The sequence below is a fragment of the Microtus oregoni genome, unplaced genomic scaffold (assembly GCF_018167655.1).
Source record: "Microtus oregoni isolate MIOR12 unplaced genomic scaffold, Mior012 000017F_ref0000208, whole genome shotgun sequence".
In the NCBI taxonomy this organism is placed as follows: Eukaryota; Metazoa; Chordata; class Mammalia; order Rodentia; family Cricetidae; genus Microtus; species Microtus oregoni.
Genome location: NW_024543076.1, coordinates 30,903,032 through 30,922,106, shown reverse-complemented (window position 1 = coordinate 30,922,106; position 19,075 = coordinate 30,903,032). Strand labels below are relative to the sequence as shown.

The 19,075-nt window shown below is 45.6% G+C and overlaps 1 protein-coding gene across 1 annotated transcript in view; it reads left to right on the top strand.

Annotated features, from left to right (window-relative positions):
• The window catches only part of Tram1 (translocation associated membrane protein 1), a 29,762-nt gene extending 11,838 nt beyond the window's left edge, over positions 1 to 17,924 (top strand). The window contains exons 5-11 of the mRNA XM_041667770.1: positions 186 to 244; positions 3,467 to 3,551; positions 9,047 to 9,117; positions 9,216 to 9,320; positions 10,551 to 10,694; positions 11,012 to 11,172; positions 16,423 to 17,924. Coding sequence (XP_041523704.1) covers positions 186 to 244; positions 3,467 to 3,551; positions 9,047 to 9,117; positions 9,216 to 9,320; positions 10,551 to 10,694; positions 11,012 to 11,172; positions 16,423 to 16,496 — 699 coding nt within the window. The 3' untranslated portion in view covers positions 16,497 to 17,924. The remainder of the gene's footprint in view (positions 1 to 185; positions 245 to 3,466; positions 3,552 to 9,046; positions 9,118 to 9,215; positions 9,321 to 10,550; positions 10,695 to 11,011; positions 11,173 to 16,422) is intronic.
• Positions 17,925 to 19,075: the final 1,151 nt, after the last annotated feature.

The following is a 19,075-nucleotide window of genomic DNA, read 5'->3' as shown; positions in this document are numbered from 1 at the left end:
CTTGATAATTGGGTGCTGTATCTCACTTGGTTTTATATATCATACTTATATCCCTTGGTAACACAAGCCATTCAGAAAAGCTTAGAAGAGCCGAAACACTTGGGTTCAGCTCACTCTTTGGAACTTTCTATGGGGAACTGTAAATGTTTGTGTGGTGCTCACAGGCCAATTTTCCTGTCTCTTAGGAAGACTATATCTCAGATCCAACCATCCTGTGGAGGGCTTATCCCCATAACCTGATGACGTAAGTTAATACTGTGTTTTTAATTGGACCTTTCTTAACTAAAGACTGCTCAAGTGACAAACAAGCTGAAGCCATTCCTGTTCATCTCTTCTGGGCTTGATGCTAATACATGAAGTGGGCACGTTGCCTGCAGCTTAAGGATAGTAACGTCACCATTGTATAAGAAAAAAGAGTTGTGTGTTGTTGTGTGTGTTTTCATTACCTTTACCAGCTTGAGACAACTGATTTTAACCACTGGTTTGGTTGTTTTTTTTTTGTTTTTTGATTTTTTTTACTTAATAGCTATTATTTTTTTTCTCTTTTTTTATACATTTTATTATTGATAGTTGTTGAGCTCTACATTTTTCTCTGCTCCCCTCCTCCCCTCTCTGCCTCTTCCCTCCCCCGTTCAACCCTCCCCCAAGGTCCCCCTGCTCCGATTTACTCAGGAGATCTTATCTTTATCTACTTTCTACTTTCCATGTAGATTATATCTATGTATGTCTCTCTTAGTGTCCTCATTGTTGTCTAAGTTCTCTGGGATTGTGGTTTGTAGGCTGGCTTTCTTTGCTTTATGCTTAAAAACCACTTATGAGTGAGTACATGTGATAATTGTCTTTCTGGGTCTGGGTTACCTCACTCAAAATAATGTTTTCTACCTCTATCCATTATCCTGCAAAATTCAAGATGTCATTATTCTTTTCTGCTGTGTAGTACTCCATTGTGTAAATGTACCACATTTTCCTTATCCATTCTTCTATTGAGGGGCATTTAGGTTGTTTCCAGGTTCTGACTATGACAAACAATGCTGCTATGAACATAGTTGAGCGCATGTTCTTGTGGCACGATTGAGCATCCTTTGGGTATATACACAAAAGTGGTGTTACTGGGTCTTGAGGAAGATTGTTTCCTAATTTTCTGAGAAATCGCCACACTGACATCCAAAGGGGTTGCACCAAATTGCATTCCCACCAGCAATGCAGAAGTGTTCCCTTTTCCCCACAACCTCTCCAGCATAAGTTGTCATCAGTGTTTTTGATCTTGGCCATTCTTACAGGTGTAAGATGGAATCTCAGAATTGTTTTGATTTGCATTTCTCTGATGACTAAGGATGTTGAACATTTCCTTAAGTGTCTTTCAGCCATTTTAGATTCCTCTGTTGAGAGTTCTCTGTTTAGGTCTGTACTCCATTTTTTTATTGGATTATGTGATCTTTTGATGTCCAATTTCTTGAGTTCTTTGTATATTTTGGAGATCAAACCTCTGTCTGATGTGGGGTTAGTGAAGATCTTTTTCCATTCTGTAGGCTATCATTTTGTCTTGTTGACCGTGTCCTTTGCTTTACAGAAGCTTTTCAGTTTCAGGAGGTCTCGTTTATTAATTGTTTCCCTCAGTGTCTGTGCTGCTGGGGTTATATTTGTGAAGTGGTTCCCTGTGCCAATGTGTTCAAGTGTACTTCCCACTTTCTCTTCTATAAGGTTCAGTGTGGCTGGCTTTATGTTGAGGTCTTTGATCCACTTGGACTTGAGTTTTGTGCATGGTGATAGATATGGGTCTATTTTCATTCTTCTACATGTTGATATCCAGTTATGCCAGCACCACTTGTTAAATATGTTTTCTTTTTCCCATTTGATATTTTTTGCTTCCTTATCAAAGATGAGGTGTTCGAAGATGTGTGGATTGATATCCGGGTCTTCTATTCGGTTCCATTGTTAACCCCTTTTATAAAAAGAATATTTTACGTACGTGAATTTTGCCTACATGTATGTGTACCACCTGTGTGATGGGTAGAGAGGAAGTTGTGGATGGTTGTAAGCCGTCTTGGATGTGCCGGGAATGGAGCCTAGCTGCTCTGTAAGAGCAACAGGTGCTCTTAACTGATAAGCCATCATTTCCCCAGGCCCTGATTTTAACAGTTTTAATTTGTGTTCTTTTCCCTTCCTGCATCCACCTTTTGCTTCTCGTTCTCGTCGGCATGGCTGCATCTTTCCATAGTTTCTCTCTTTTCTTTCCCATACCCACGCCATCTCTTCGTTCCTTCATTTCTGCTCTGTTCTGTACTGTTCCTGAAGCTGTGGTTCTCTTTTGTCTTGCATCCTGGTGGTCTGTATGTTGTTTCTGGGAACTTAGTGGTTGCAACCACAGCGAGCTGTTTTTTACTCTCCAAGTCTCCTACTGCATGGGAGTTCTCCTCACTGCTTTGCCTGCAGGAGTCCCCCACATGAATGTTGTTCAGTTTATATTTGTATAGCATCTGTATATAATCCAGATGTTCTCTCCTTGTCTCGCTTGTGTGAGTCCTGGTTTATGTCCATACCCACCACAACTGTCTGTGTCTCTGCAAGAGTGGAGCTGTAAGTCTGGTGTGTTTGTGTACTTTATACTCTCTCTGCTTGGAGATGTGTAGGTGCTTCCAACCTAGAGAGCGCTCACTGAATACTAGAGAAAAATCCATGAGGAAAGGGAGTCACATGGCATGTGTGTATTTGTCTTAAATCCAACAGTCATATCCCCCTTACTGAGTCAGTCTTTGATGCAAATATGTATTATATATATGTATATTTTAAGATGTAGTTACAGACATCATTTTTCCATGCAGCCCTATTACATTCTGGAAACGTCTTCAGATTAGCTTTGTATTTTCTTTTTAGCTTATAGAGAGAGTGAGGGGGGGAAAGGGCCAGAGGTTTATGATGTAAGAGGAGACTGCCAGCAGCCTCAGCCCTGTCTTTAGCCCTCCCTCCACCTCCGTGTGTTTGCAACCAGGCGGAAATAATGTTTCACTAAGGAAACAGCAGGGTATTTGGCCTGAGATTGCCCATTTCCGGTGACAGTTGCATCAGCCCCTCCCCCTCCTAGCATGTATTTAATACAGAGTGGTGGGTTTGGTTGTGACATCAGGTGGGCTTTTTGCCCATTTCCCTGTTGATGAAGTCTTGCAGGTGGGCCAGTTGCGCCCCTGTGTTTTTCAGTAGCTAGCATGGCCTACTCCTCAGCCTTAGGTAGCCAACAGACCAGAGGCTGAGGTTCTGCCTGCAGTGGCTTTGCTCATTGTTGCAGCAGCAAAGCTGACTGAATGGTGGGGAACTGAGCGGGCCGGTTGCTCAAGATAGCATATGGGATGGCATCAGAAACATGGCTGCCTCCTCTATCCTGTTTCTTGTACCTCTTTGATTTTTAGGTTTTTGTTTTGTTTTGTTTTAAATGCAGTGCTTCAAAAGATATTTTCACTTTCTCACACAGTTTCCAAATGAAGTTTTTCTACATATCCCAGTTGGCATACTGGCTCCATGCGCTCCCTGAACTCTACTTCCAGAAAACCAAAAAGGTAAGCTGGGTTTGGTTTAACTTTAGAAATTGACTTGCCATTTCTAAAACCGCAAACCCCTGTGCCCTTGGCCTAAGCCTTGTTTCTACCATTCTCTCACCTCCCCTTCATTCAAAACCTAAATCTCTTTCGCCTCAAAAGCTTGTGATTTTGCTTAACTTCTGCATTTAGCGTGCCGATTGCTCACTTTTACATTAGTGGTAATTTAAATGAAAACTTAAGCAAGTTTCTAAGATGTTAAAGCTTTTAAGAAGTTGAAGATGTGCTAGCTTCCTCCTACTTGTTTTGTGTTTTTTTTTCATTTTTGCTGTTGTTGTTTAGCAACTTATTTCACAACTAGTTGGAATATAGTTAACAATTTCGTGTGTAAGTCCAAAAGTTAAATTTGCACCAGGGCAGCCCTTCCTGAGATGGGTGGGAGTGGGATGGGGCAGTCCCCTTTTATCCTGTGGGGAAAGGGCTTTGCTTAGAGAATGGGTAAACTAATGGAGCCCTCGGTGCCCCCGTCCTGAAAGCAGCCTCCTCGGCATTGCACAGTCATGTTCCCTTAGCTAAAGCTGTTGACCTGTGCTCTGGGCTCCCCTCTGTACCCTCTTCCTTCCTCCCCTCTCTACCATCTCCCTCCTCCCCCTCTGTGTCATCTTCCTCCTCCCCCTCTATGCTGTCTCCCTCCTCCCCCTCTCTACCATCTCCCTCCTCCCCCTCTGTGTCATCTCCCTCCTCCCCCTCTGTACCCTCTTCCTTCCTCCCCTCTCTACCATCTCCCTCCTCCCCCTCTGTGTCATCTCCCTCCTCCCCCTCTGTACCCTCTCCCTCCTCCCCCTCTGTACCCTCTCCCTCCTCCCCCTCTGTACCCTCTCCCTCCTCCCCCTCTGTGCCATCTCCCTCCTCCCCCTCTGTACCCTCTTCCTTCCTCCCCTCTCTACCATCTCCCTCCTCCCCCTCTGTGTCATCTCCCTCCTCCCCCTCTGTGCTGTCTCCCTCCTCCCCCTCTGTACCCTCTCCCTCCTCCCCCTCTGTGTCATCTCCCTCCTCCCCCTCTGTACCCTCTCCCTCCTCCCCCTCTGTGTCATCTCCCTCCTCCCCCTCTGTACCCTCTCCCTCCTCCCCCTCTGTGTCATCTCCCTCCTCCCCCTCTGTACTCTCTCCCTCCTCCCCCTCTGTGTCATCTCCCTCCTCCCCCTCTGTACCCTCTCCCTCCTCCCCCTCTGTATCCTCTCCCTCCTCCCCCTCTGTACCCTCTCCCTCCTCCCCCTCTGTGCCATCTCCCTCCTCCCCCTCTGTACCCTCTCCCTCCTCCCCCTCTGTACCCTCTCCCTCCTCCCCCTCTGTACCCTCTCCCTCCTCCCCCTCTGTACCCTCTCCCTCCTCCCCCTCTGTGCCATCTCCCTCCTCCCCCTCTGTTCCCTCTCCCTCCTCCCCCTCTGTGCCATCTCCCTCCTCCCCCTCTGTACCCTCTCCCTCCTCCCCCTCTGTACCATCTCCCTCCTCCCCCTCTGTTCCCTCTCCCTCCTCCCCCTCTGTGCCATCTCCCTCCTCCCCCTCTGTACCCTCTCCCTCCTCCCCCTCTGTGCCATCTCCCTCCCCTCCCTCTGTACCCTCTCCCTCCTCCCCCTCTGTGTCATCTCCCTCCTCCCCCTCTGTACCCTCTCCCTCCTCCCCCTCTGTGTCATCTCCCTCCCCTCCCTCTGTACCATCTCCCTCCTCCCCCTCTGTGTCATCTCTCTCCTCCCCCTCTATGCTGTCTCCCTCCTCCCCCTCTCTACCCTCTCCCTCCTCCCCCTCTGTGTCATCTCCCTCCTCCCCCTCTGTACCCTCTCCCTCCTCCCCCTCTGTACCCTCTCCCTCCTCCCCCTCTGTACTCTGTGCCTTACACTCCTGTTCTCTGGTCCTGTCTGTGTCACCAGAGAGGTGCTCTCTCAGGATTCCCTGGCCCCTGTGATAAATTCATCAAGTATCTTTATTTTTGTCTAGATAGTTTTAAAAAAAAAAAAAAACGTATGTAGGATTTACTTGAAAATAATGTCAGGGAAGGCTCTAGATGGGCAGGGTCTAGCTGAGACAGTTTCTGTCCTTAGTTAATTCCTCTGAGCCTGTTGATTCATGTTACTCCTTGTCGGTTATGTATATATTTACATTTGCCGCAGTTAGAAGGTTTTGTCTTTAACTCCCTAACTTTGAGTTTTCCTAAGTGGAATTATGAGAACTATTTACTCACCGATTTATCTCTGCCCTCCCGTAAACCACAGACTGTCTTTAAAAAGTACGTACTGCAAGTAGGCCCTTTATCACCTGTTCTGTACGCTGCTGTCTGCTCTGATCAGGAAACACTCCCACGCAGAGGTCATGTCCTCTGGCGCGTGTTACACAGGTCAGGGTGAGGACCTGCATTGGTGTTGAATGTCTAAGAATTATTAGGCCCACCCTTTCCAGGAGGTCTTCCCTGTAGTTGAGCTCCCTGTGAGTCTCAGGTGTCCTAAAGTTGTGCTGTGCAGAACAGTGGCTGCTTAGCCACCTGTAAGGTCAGCGCAACCTCGGTTCCTCTTCTCAGTCGTAGTGGCTTTATCTGGTGCCTTTGTCCACGTGTGGCTAACAGCTGCCGTTTTAGATAGGAAGCACGCACATTGATAGTCAGTCTCTGTGTGTGTGTGTGTGTGTGTGTGTGTGTGTATTTATTTACCTCTCTGTCTTTGTCTGTGGTTTTTCTGTGTGGCCCCAGTCTGGCTTGTAACTCACGGTCCTCCTGCCTCAGTCTCCCCTGAGTGAGGGAAGGTGGTAGGTGTCTACCACCACTGATGGCCTGGACACTGATTTAGGGAACATTTGTGTAATTGTGGACAACAATATAGAGAGCATCTTAGTTCTAGATGCTTTACTGCTGGACATGGCTTGACTGTTTTTAGCTTCCTTTAGGTATTTGCATACCCGTGGGCATAATACCTTTAGATTCCGTTATTTAATCAGTATCTGCATCTTGCTCACTGACCCTCGTAAGTAAAAAGAAACATTTCTAAGCAGTTGTTCATTTTAGCTTCTAAAGCTTTTTTCTTATCAGCCCCTGCCAGATGGCATTGCTCCAGAAATGCAGTCTAATTTTTATGGAATAATTTGCATAACTTAGAACTCAACTGAAACTATTTTTAACCCTTACACGTGACAGTTGAAAGTAACTGTTTCAAGTAATTAGCATAATTTGAAAGTAACAGCTGCATATGTGTTAAACAGTTCCTTAAAATTTACTCTATGAAGTTTATTTTCGGAAGAAATCTTTACTGATTGTTTTGAGCCAGTCTCACAGGCAGGCGAATGAGAAAGGAACGCTGTTAATGGCTGGAGAGGGCTGGAGAGGTCTCTGGCAGAGAGCATAGTGTCCTTGAATAAGAAGATTGAAGTCCTGCAGCTTCAGTAAGCAAATCTCCATTTTGCCTGTGAGAAGATGGGACTGGCATTTCTCAGCCTGGGATTGTATTGTGCAACTACCGTCCCAGCAGTGAAGAGAGAGGATGAAGCAGGATGGCAGGGTCCAGCCTGAGCAGCATCTCAGAGAGCAGTAATTGCTCTGCTAGCTTGAACTTGCAAGACTTTAGGGAACTCAAGAAAGAGTCAAATGTTTTGTTGCTGATAAGCAAATTAGCTTTGATTTTAGATAATATAATTGATTATTATATAAAATACTAGATTATTATATAAAATACTAGAAATGTTTTCCCCATTGCTCCTTCTTGGCAGCCACGATCCCATCTTTTTAATCCGTCACTCAGCACAAGGCTTCCCATTGAGCCGTCTCAGAGCTTGTTCAGTCTGTCCGTAGACCCGGTTAAGGGACTTTTGGTGGCAGTGGTGGAAGTCTTTTAAGCCATAGGTGCCTTTCTCAAGCACTAATGACTACGCAGACTCCTGCAATAGAGAGCGCCTTAAAAGTGTCAGTTAACGATGGATTGTAGAGAATCCTTGCCTTTTATAGGCGTATGTGTGATCATTTCTAAAGTTTGGTTTTAGTGTCAAGAAGTGAAATTAGAAATGAAAATAGAAATTTACAAGAGAATAACTCTAATAAGATCCTGGAATAACAAGTGAAAGTGATCCTGGAATAACAAGTGATACTTAAAGTTATTTATAGTTTTGGAATTCATAACTTAAGCATACCAATTAGATTTTCCATGAAAAATGAGATTATACAAATTTTACAGCGTTCCACGGTTTCCTTCTTCCATAACTGCACGGACATTAGTATTGAGGATGTGGTGGCGCACGCCCAGAATCGCGCCATCGTCCTCAGAACTGTCTCTCAAGGTTTTAAAAGTCAAATGACCTGGGCTGGAGAGATGGCTCAGTGGTTAAGAGCATTGCCTGCTCTTCCAAAGGTCCTGAGTTCAATTCCCAGCAACCACATGGTGGCTCACAACCATCTGTAATGAGATCTGGTGCCCTCTTCTGGCCTGAAGGCATACATGTAGACAGACTATTATATACATAGTAAATAAATAAATATTTAAAAAAAAAAAAGTCAAATGACCTGAAAACACTTTATTAAATGACTCATTGATCTAAGGTTTTGTGTTAATTGTAAGCAAAATCTGGTGGTGGCTCTGGTGGAGAAAGGGAATTCCCATAATAAAACCGTAGGGGGTGCGTGTCATGATGTGCCCGCAGCACATCTCCTGCCTCTCCCAGTTTCCTTCCTCTAGCCATGGCTCCCACAGCTGTGAGGAGCTGACTCCAGACTGCCCAGCCCCCTTGGTTCTCTCCCTTCCCCCACAGCCCAGACTTGTGCGCTCCAATAAACATGGCCTCCTCCATGGCGACTGGAGGATGTCGGGGGAGTTCTAGATGAGCTGTCTAGTTAGTCCTCTCTTCTCACCTGGGCTGGGTGCACTCCAGTGGCTCCCTGTGGTTCTGCTCTCACGTCTCCTCGCTTCTGCCTTCATTCTTGGTGTTGGTTTTAGGCCTTGCCAAACCCACACCTATGGGAAGCGCAGAACTTGCTTTCTTAGTTATGTGTGTTTTTTCTGGGGTGCTCCTTGGGTGAGCAAGCACTGCTTTAGAAACTTGTCTGTACGTATCTAAGGGAGCTTTTACTTAGAAAAAGGTTCCTGGATAACTGCCCTTTGGAAAACTGTTGATGCCATCTTAGCAGCTTGGGGGGTTATTGATCGTGAGGGTGGATTTCAGTGAGGGCGTTTACTCTGCCATCGGCATTGAACCTGTTGGTCCTGAGGTGCAGACGAATGGGCTGTGCCTTTGAAAACGGAAGTGTTGGGCTGGAGAGATGGCTCAGTGGTTAAGAGCATTGCCTGCTCTTCCAAAGGTCCTGAGTTCAATTCCCAGCAACCACATGGTGGCTCACAACCATCTGTAATGAGGTCTGGTGCCCTCTTCTGGCCTGCAGACATACACACAGACAGAATATTGTATACATAATAAATAAATAAATATTTAAAAAAAAAACGGAAGTGTTGACCATGCTTCCATCTCTGCTGCCTTTGTACTTGCAGGAAGATATCCCTCGTCAGCTCGTCTACATTGGTCTGTACCTCTTCCACATCGCTGGGGCTTACCTTCTGAAGTGAGTCGGGGTTTGGCGTGGGTGTGCGTGGGCTAGCAGACAGTGCGCTATCCCGTCTGAGCTGGCAGCTGACCTTCCTTCGTGTTTTCTCTCCACAGCTTGAACCACCTGGGCCTTGTTCTCCTGGTGCTGCACTATTTTGTTGAGTTTCTTTTCCACATTTCCCGGCTGTTTTATTTTAGCGATGAGAAGTACCAGAAAGGGTAGGTACTGTCTTCGTCTGCAGTCACCCGGTTGTCAGAGCCAGTGTCCATGAATTCTTTTTTTTTTTTTCAAGACAGGGTTTCTCTTTAGCTTTGGAGCCTGTCCTGGAACTAGCTCTTATAGACCAGGCTAGCCTCGAACTCTCAGAGATCTGCCTGCCTCTGCCTCCTGAGTGCCGGGATTAAAGGCGTGTGCCACCACCACCCGGCGGTGTCCATGAATTCTACAGTTTTCTCAGAAATACACGGGAAGAAAATGGAACCACTTACAATGTCCATGCTTCTATATGTTATTCTTTAAATTGGAGCCTTTCTTAGCTGGAGAGATACCATATTGGACTTAATGTTTGTGAGGTTTGGGGGTTGGATCTTCCTGTAATAAATAGCATGGTTTTCTTTCGAGATGGAGTGATGGAGAAGACTCATGGGAGAAAATAAAGGGCGGGGCTGGTGAGATGGTTCAGGGGAAAAGCATCTTCCACCAGTCCTATGCCCTGAGTTCAAGCCCCAGAACCCACATAAAGATGTGAGAAAAGAACCAAGTCTACATAGTTTCCTTTAATCTCCACACCTGGGCCATGGAGGCCATGCACCATACCCACCCCATACAGCATACTCACAACAAAATTGTTAAAGAAATGGGTAATATGGCCATAATGATATGAAAATATTTTAATAAGAAAATCAGATCAAAAAGAAAAATTAGAAAGGTGTAACTCGTAAAGTGTGACATCTGTAAAATGAAGCGCTCTGTCTTGGCTTTTACCCACAGAGTTTCAGTTACTCAGTAAATACATTCTGAAGCATGTAGCAACCATTTAACAATGAACAAAATGTTACACAGTAGTCTCCTGGAGTTGTGGAAAACCTGAGTAAGGTAATGGATGGTGACTAAGGACCTCTGACAGTGTGCTACAATGTGTAGAATTTCCCACCATCTGAATCCAGAAATCCTTTTGCAGAGTAAGAAGTGCTATCTTAGGAGGTAGGGAGAAGGCTCAGTGGGGAGTGCTTGCTGTACCACCATGGGGACCTGAGCCTCACGGGGAAAAGCAGGCTTGCCCAGTGGTGCGCTCTCTTTCTGGGAGAGACTTGTCTCAAGCAGTAACTGGAGAGTAACGGAGGAAGACAGCCTTGCTGATTGTGGCCATGCGTTTGCTCAGGAGGGCTCTCCTTCTAGCAGAACCGTCTCGGCTGAGTTGGTTACTGTGACTTTGCTTTGTCTTACAGGTTTTCTGTCTGGGCAGTTCTTTTTGTCTTGGGAAGACTTCTGACCTTAATTCTTTCAGTCCTTACTGTTGGTTTTGGCCTGGCAAGAGCAGAGAATCAGAAGCTGGATTTTAGTACTGGAAACTTCAACGTGCTGGCGGTTAGGTATGGTTAACCATAATGTCCCACTGTTACTAAATGTGCCACCACTTCACTTTGCTTTCCGCCATCCAGTGACTGTGGCAATAACCTGCGGGCCGGGAAACCCTTGATTTGATTTCATGCCTGATATAGTTTCTTTCAACATTGAATAATAATAAGGCCTTTGTTTAACTTTTAAGATTAATTTCTCAATGAAATGGTTATTTCTTAACATATTCTTTTCAACAACATGAAAGTATTAGCAATAAGTCATTCCCATCCAATCACAGCGAAACGCGTTACCCTCATGCACTGATCTTTTGTCTGTGCATGGTTTTCAGGATCGCTGTTCTGGCCTCCATTTGCATCACACAAGCCTTCATGATGTGGAAGTTCATTAACTTCCAGCTCCGCCGGTGGAGGGAGCACTCTGCCTTTCAAGCCCCACCTGTGAAGAGGAAACCGGTCATGACCAAAGGCAGGTCTTCCAGGAAAGGAACAGGTTGGTACTGACTGAGCCGTGGAAACCAGAAGTGAAAGCATGGAGAAACATAGCTGCAGGATCTTACAAAGGCAACCCTTAAAGAAGGAAAAGCATGGTTACGGAGTACACCTCAAGTACCGCGGCCTAGCCAGTGACAAAAATCTAGCTGTTTAAGAGAAATGGGTGCGAAGTGATCCTCTCCCATTCCTCGCTGCTCTGGTCGCGTGAGGCCCGGCAGTCCAGTAAGCCGAGTCCCAGCACAGCAGGAATCTCAGCGGTTTCAGGGCCTAGCTAAGGGCGAGGCACTGTATGTTGTCAGCATCTCGTTCATGGTTTGAAACCTGCGGCCCCTTCAAATTTTTTATATACATAAAACTTCTAATGCTTGGTGCTTTAATGTTGGGAAGCCTGCACCTCCCTGCTTTTGCCTGTTGGCTGTGACTGAAACACATTGACACTGTAGATGGTAACTTAGGTGTGTGCGGTGTTTGGGACAGAAGCGTAGGGGGTTACAGCTGTGAAAACACATCGGCGTTAGCCATCCTGCTAAGTCCTGGGTCTGCTGGGTTTTCTTCTCCAGCTTTGCCCAGCAGTTCTTGAACCTGTGTAGCTCATTCAGCCCTCTCCCCTCAAACAGCTTAGATGTTGGACTGAAATCACATCAGCTCTGTAGGTCGATGTAAGCAGAGTTTATATTTCAGCCCATGAATATCATACATGCCTACATTATTGAGGTTCTTCTGAATTACAGTGATGCTTTGTTCTTTTTACACTTACTTTGTGTGCATTTGTGCCAGAGCACATGTGGAGGTCACAGTAGCTTCTCTTCTACTACGTGGGTTCCAAGGATCAAAGTCAGGTCATCAGGATGGGCGGCCGGTGCTTTAACCCGCAGAACCATCTCACTGGCCCCTCCGTAATGCCTGTCAACAGTCTTTATTGGGGTGTGGTATCCACATCATACAGTTGGCCTTTGAAATAATACATATCACCATTTTAAACAAAAGTCAGCATTTATGTATTTAGAGTGTGTGTGCAGACATATTTGTGTCATGGCATGCCTGTGGAGATCATGTGACTACCTGGAGGTACTGACCAGCTCCACCATGCGGAAGTCACACTCGGGTCATCGTGCTTAACTGTGGGTGTCCTCACCTCTGAGCCATTTTAAGGAATAAAAACATTTTTACATTATATTTGCTAGCTGGGTGTGGTGGCGCGTGCCTTTATTCCCGACATTCAGGAGGCAGAGGCAGGTAGATCTGTGAGTTCAAGGCCAGCCTGGTCTACAGAGCTAGTCCAGGATAGCCAAGGCTACCAGAGTAACCCTGGCTCAGGGTGAGAGAGGTTGGGGGGGACAACAGTATTTACTAAGTGATATGAACTATACCTAATTCCAAAACATTTTGTGAAATCTTCCCAGAAAGAGCCAGGCATGGTGTGTTTATGCCTTTAATCGCAGCACTTGGAAGGCAGAAGCAGACAGGCAGTCATCCCAGAGAAAACCCCTGTGCCTGTGTGTGGCTCCCTGGGCTTCCCCTTCCCCAGCCCTTGGCAGCCACCATTCAGGCTTGTGCCTCAGGGGATCTGTCTTTTCAAACAGCTTCCGTGCATGAAGCAATGCAGTGTATGCTCGTCTGTGACTGACTGCAGGTGGCATATTTTAAATTTTCTGTGTATTACTGTAGGTGTGCATACAGGCTGTGTGGGGGTCTGGCTAGCCCTGTCCTTGGCAGGAAGAGCCCAGAGGCCTCACAGCAGGCAGGAGACAACACCATACAGAGAGAGCTCAAGTGGAGAGTTTATTGAGAGATGAGAGGCGGGGAGAGACTGGCCTCTGAGGGCAGGAGTGGCAGAAGATGGACAGAGATGTGGACAGAAAGGGGAAAAAGAAAAGAGTAGGTGGAGTTTCTCCTTTTAAAGGGACAGGGTGCTGCCAACCCTGCACGCAGGCGTGATGCAAGCCTTGACCTCGGAGGTGGATCTCCTTTCTCCTTCACCTTACATGGGCTCCAGGGGTCAGACTTGCGCTTCAAGCATTTCGAATTGCTAAGTCACCTTGTCAACATTAGCATAATATTTTAATTTTTTTATTTTTGTGGGGAGAGGTGAGTGCACATGTGCCATTGGTGCCTGTGGAGGTCAGAGGACAACTCTTGCAGTTCTGTCCTTCTGCCGTCAGTATCCTGGGGGTGGAATTCCGCCACAGCCGGGCCATTACAAAGGCCCTGTCATGTTTGTGAGGTTCATCAATGTTATGGCGTACTCACTGCTCGGTCTTGTATGGCTGTACCACACTTTGTTTATCTGGTTGTTTGTACCCTTACCAATCAGGTGGTGTAAGCACACCTACACGTTTGACCGCACGCCTGCCCCTGTCTCAAGTGTGTGTAGATGTAGACCTGCTGGGCCATCAGAGCTCCCAGACTATTATTTCAAAGTGGATCACTTCAGTGAGCTGAGTCTCAGGATTGTACACAGTTAGTTGTTCTTGGACTGTTTGCTGGAAAAACTAACCTCTCTCTGATGAATTTTGAAAAATTAGTCAGATCTGAGCTCTGGATTTCCCCGGATGTATTTAGATACCTGTCACTATGCAAGGAGACATGCTTGTGCCTTGCTGTGCCGTGTGGACAGTGCACTGCATTGCTGTGCCGTGTGGACAGCGCACTGCATTGCTGTGGCGTGTGGACAGCGCACTGCATTGCTGTGCCGTGTGGACAGCGCACTGCATTGCTGTGCCGTGTGGACAGCGCACTGCATTGCTGTGCCGTGTGGACAGCACACTGCATTGCTGTGGCGTGTGGACAGTGTACTCCATTGCTGTGGCGTGTGGGTAGCTCACTGCATTGCTGTGGCGTGTGGACAGTGCACTCCATTGCTGTGGCGTGTGGGTGGGTAGCTCACTGCATTGCTGTGGCGTGTGGACAGCGCACTGCATTGCTGTGCCGTGTGGACAGCACACTGCATTGCTGTGGCGTGTGGACAGTGCACTGCATTGCTGTGGCGTGTGGACAGTGCACTGCATTGCTGTCGTGTGTGGACAGTGCACTGCATTGCTGTGGCGTGTGGGTAGCTCACTGCATTGCTGTGGCGTGTGGGTGGGTAGCTCACTGCATTGCTGTGGTGTCTGAGAAGCTCACTGCATTGCTGTCTTTCTGTGGCTTTGGAAGTTTTGCAGTCAGGGGATGGGGGTTCTCCAGCTTTCTTTTATACGGCTTGGTCATTTTAGGTGTCTAGCATTTCTGTGTGAATTTCAGACACTGCCTTTCAGTGTCTGCAAAAAAGCACCTGGAGTTTTGACTCAGATTTCCTTTAATCTGTAAATTGCCTTGGGGAGCATTAACATGGATGTCTTTTCATTTATTCTGCTCTTTAATTTCTCCCAATTAAATTTTATGGTTATCGGTCTAAATGTCTAGTACTTGATTAAATTTCTTCCTAAATATTGTACTCTTTTGGATGCTACTATAAAATAGAATCCTCTCCTTAACTCCATTTTTAGATTGTTCGTTGTGTGTAGAGAAGTGCAGTTGGTGTCTGCATATTGGCCTGGATCCTGAGTCTCTACTGGCTGTTGAAATGTTTGTCTGTGTGTGTTCTTTTGGATCATCTACAAATGAAAATAGTTTATGCACCTTCCTAACCAATCCAGATGCATTACATTGCATTTTCTTGCTAAATCCTGGCTTGAGGACAGGTGTGGGCATGGTGCATACACAGAGTCCGACAAGGATGCTGGGTGTCTTGCTCTCTGCCTTTCTCCCTTTAGACAAGGACTCTTACTGACCCGGAGTGAGAATGGCGGGCAGCTAGCAAGCCCAACAATCAATCCCCCTATCTCCGCCTTCTGGAGTGCTGGAGGTCCCAGCATAAGTGGCCACAACAGCTTTCCTGTGGCTTCTGGAACTTTGAACTTGGGTTCTGAAGCTTGTGCAACAAGCACAGTGGCCCGCTGAGGGCTGCCCAAGCCTCCTCCTCTTGGTGTGAAATTCTCTTTCATTCCTGGCGTACACCCACAGTAGGGACGGGTGATAGACAATGCAGCTTTGCTGTGTTGGTACCTAATTATTTGGTAGGATATTCCCATCTGTGTTCATACAAAAGATTGGCCTATAATTAGCACTTTTTTCAATATCCTTGCTGCTAGCCTCATAAACTGTATTATACAGATTTTTCCTTTGTTTAATCTCAACATTTTTGTTCTGTAAGTCACTGAGGGACTTCATGGTGATTCTATCTTTGTAGATTTACACTCAAGATAATGAAATTATTAATTTCTCCTTTTTGGCAACTTGTGATTTCTAAGGAATTATGCCTGTTTTCCTCATGGTTAGGACCAGCATTTAGACCGTAGTCCAGGGCTAGCTAGATCAACTACCCAGAATACACAGCTTCTAGCACTGTTAAAAACAAAAAAAAGAAAAGAAAAAATCTTTTTAAGTCTTTGTTGTTTGTATTTTTACACTTTTTCTTTATTTATTTTTGTGTTTTTTCTGTGCCATCGATTCCTATGCTTGCTTCCAAGCTTAGGTATGGTGGATTGTTTCTCTGGTGGGGTCCCCTTCTTGAGATGGCTCCTGGTAGGGGTCCCCTCCTCTCTGTGGTCAGTAGGCTGCTCAAGCCTTGAGCACTATTCACTTGCAAACATTTTAGAATTATGATTTGAGTTCTCTTTTGGACCCTGACTTATTTGTGGGTCTATTGTTTATTCATTAGATGGTTTGTCATTTTCTTTTCGTGTCTTCCGGTGCTGCCTGAATCCCTCCATAAGTAGTGACGTCCCCGAAGGGTGTCCCTGCCCTTAACTGTTCTGACTTTGATCACAAAGTCCTCAAGTTCAGTGAATGTGCCTTTTACACCCCAAAAAAGACATCTATTCTGCACTTATGGAGCTGTGATCCACAGAAATCCACTTGCGTCTGCCTCCCAAGTGCTGCTGGACCTGGCCTCCCCATCAGAGTTTCACAGAAGAGGCTTCGGCCCACCTTTAACTGTCATAGTGGCCGTCACTGATAGCTCTCATCTGTTTTAAAGACGTATCTGAGAGGTGTGTGTGCTGTCCCCTCTCAGGGCTGCCGCAGGATACAGTTACAGACCTTGTGACTTTACCGCAGGCCTGGCTCTCTCTTTAGCAGTAACTACTTTCTCTTGATTTGCTGCCTTGGTTCCTTGTGTGGTCAGCTTCTTACCGCAGATGCCTCGTGCAGAACGATACTGCTCACATTTGCGTATGACGAAACGACACCTGTGCTTGTCTCATTTCAGAGAATGGTGTGAACGGAGCGGTCACATCGAACGGAGCGGACTCGCCCCGCAATAGGAAAGAGAAGTCTTCATAGTGGATCGGAGACTGACTGATCAGTGGCCCCCAAAGAATCTGCTTTCTGCTCTGTCTGTCAGCACTAGAGATTTTTCTGTTCTTGAAAATACAGTTTATGCTCTTTGATTTTTGCTGTTGTACTGTTCCCGCATTTGAAAGGGCATTTGAGGGGAGGACTCCTATGAGTGAGAAAATATTGTAGCTTAGACTCAGCTACCTGCCTTCAAAATAGTTTAGGGACCATCACATATTTCATTTGCTTTTTGTCTTTTAACATTTTCTAATGGTTTGGGGAGAGACCATTTACAAAAAACCCCACATAACCAGTGAAAAGTTTTCTTGCTCTCACCAATTTTTTATAATATTAGCAAGGTGACCTGTTCTATGAGGGTCATATTTTTTAAGTTGTCTTTCAGGGTAAAATGGAAATACTATAAAGTCCAATGTCAAACTTTTAATGTTTTCAGTGTTCTCTAATTTTTAGGAGTTTTTTGTAGCCTTTACACCTGGAAAAAAGATTTGTAAAATCACCAAAATAATTGTGTGCTTTATTTTCTAGGTAGTGGTTGTAGGTGTTACTTCCCATAGTTACTGCAAGGTTTATTGCCATATATTGGAGCAGATGTCTTATTAACGTAAGAGTACTTAGGGAGTGAAGGTTTTGTGCATTTTCAGCATTTATCAACTGGCAATCAGAAAATGTTTACTGTGAAGAGGAATCCAACTTACATAGCCCACTTTGGTATGTTTAATGGGCCTTGTTGTAAGTTTGATATGCATAGCATCTTAATGAAATACCATTTAACCTGCAAACCCTTTCAAAACGTAATACCTGCTTGATTTATACCTGTAAAAATGTGTCAGGTAATTATATTTGGAAAACTAATGCACTAACTTTAAAGAAATTGAAAATTCAGGTGGTTAGTCTTAACAGAAGACATGCTTTATGTTATACTATAGCTTTGAACCCATCTTTAATTGAGAAACATTTATCTGTATAAAACATATTTTTGGATAAATATATATATATATATTTGTATCTACAGAAAGGCTCTAAAAAGCATTTGAGTAAAATATTGGTTCCCTTTTCTATAGTTATCCTTACAGCCCTTACATTTGGTTTGTCCGCTGTCCTTACAGTATCTGCCCTGCTCCGTTTGGTGTCCACGTCTTGTTCCCCGTGTCTCACTTCTGTCACCAGCTGAAACATGTCCGTGCCATTTTGAATCTAAAAGCTGCGGGTCCCGGGCCGTGGCTTAAGCGGCCATGCTGCTAGAAAGGTGTGCTTCTCTTTCCAGCCGTCAGCCTAGCTTCCTGGGAAAGGAGTAGCTCTCCGTAGCATTACCAAGTGTCTGTGGAACCAAATGTCCGCCATTCAATGAAACTGGCATTATATTCAACAGTATGTTGAGAAATCCATCAAAATAAAAAATTTTTACTTTCAAAAGCTGCTTCCTGTCTCTCGCGGTTATGTTTATGCTATTTTGAGCATGTATTCTCATTAAAGTGTACTATTAAAGTTTCTGTCCTTCATTAGCAAATACACTTCCCGGGACACAGAAGTGGTGCAGTAGGGGAACAGTAAGCGTTGCTCCCTCCTCGTTTGACTAGAACCTCTTTGCATTACTTGCAACACTTGTGTTCAGACTGCATTTCAGGGAGAAAAGCGGGGGGTGGGGGTGGGGGGGACCTTAGTGTGTGATTAGAGCTTTAGAAACCTCATAGATAGACACAGTCTAGTTGTAAATTTCGCACCCTGTAAATTACGCTTCCCCATGCCCTGTAGAAAGTGCCCTTGCTGTCTTCCAGTCCTGCTGAGACTGGCACTCTCGGCTGGGCAATGTGAGCTGTGAGGCCTGATGGGAAGCAGATCTGTGACTGTGAGGGCTGCTGTTAGCTCCCAGGCTCCAAGGGGCCTTGAACTAGCCATCCTGGAATTTACTTTCTCTCCCTAAAGTTAGCTCTTGCCTAAGATTAGAATAGAGTTGGGAATAGTCTGGTCGGAATATTCAAGGATGAAGATACTAACCATATTCTGCTAAACCTAAACAATCTTATAAAGTCCTTAGGTTCATAACTCGGGGACCCAGCTCGTCCAGGAACTGGGAGGATCCTGGTTGCAAAGATGTGATTAGCAAGAGCCCTGTAACACTCATCTCCAGGGTGTTGCCGGGCATGTTCTCTGAGAAGGAGCTCTGATTGCCTACGAATGGACAACAATGAGCGCGTCTTTTCAGAAGAAAAACCACCACCTGTGTGCACATTGAGAGCCTGGGTTTAAGAAGTAACGCTGGAGAAAATTCTAGGAGATGGTGGCTTAAGCAGGTGTCACAGGAGAGCCACGTTGTCATACAACCTTTTGACCAGGAGTCAGCCATTTACAGAGGCCAGCTGCACACAGCTGCCCAGCTCCAGGGCACACAGAACTATTTACAAAGGCAACCCAGATCCGCTTGTCAAGAATGAGTTACTTTATGAAAAGTTGCACCAGAACTAACTGACACATAAACACAGTTTGTTGGATACTATTTGGGGAGAGGATAAACCAGTTTGTCCAGCTCAACCATCTAGTGAGAAGATTATTAATGTGTTTATCCA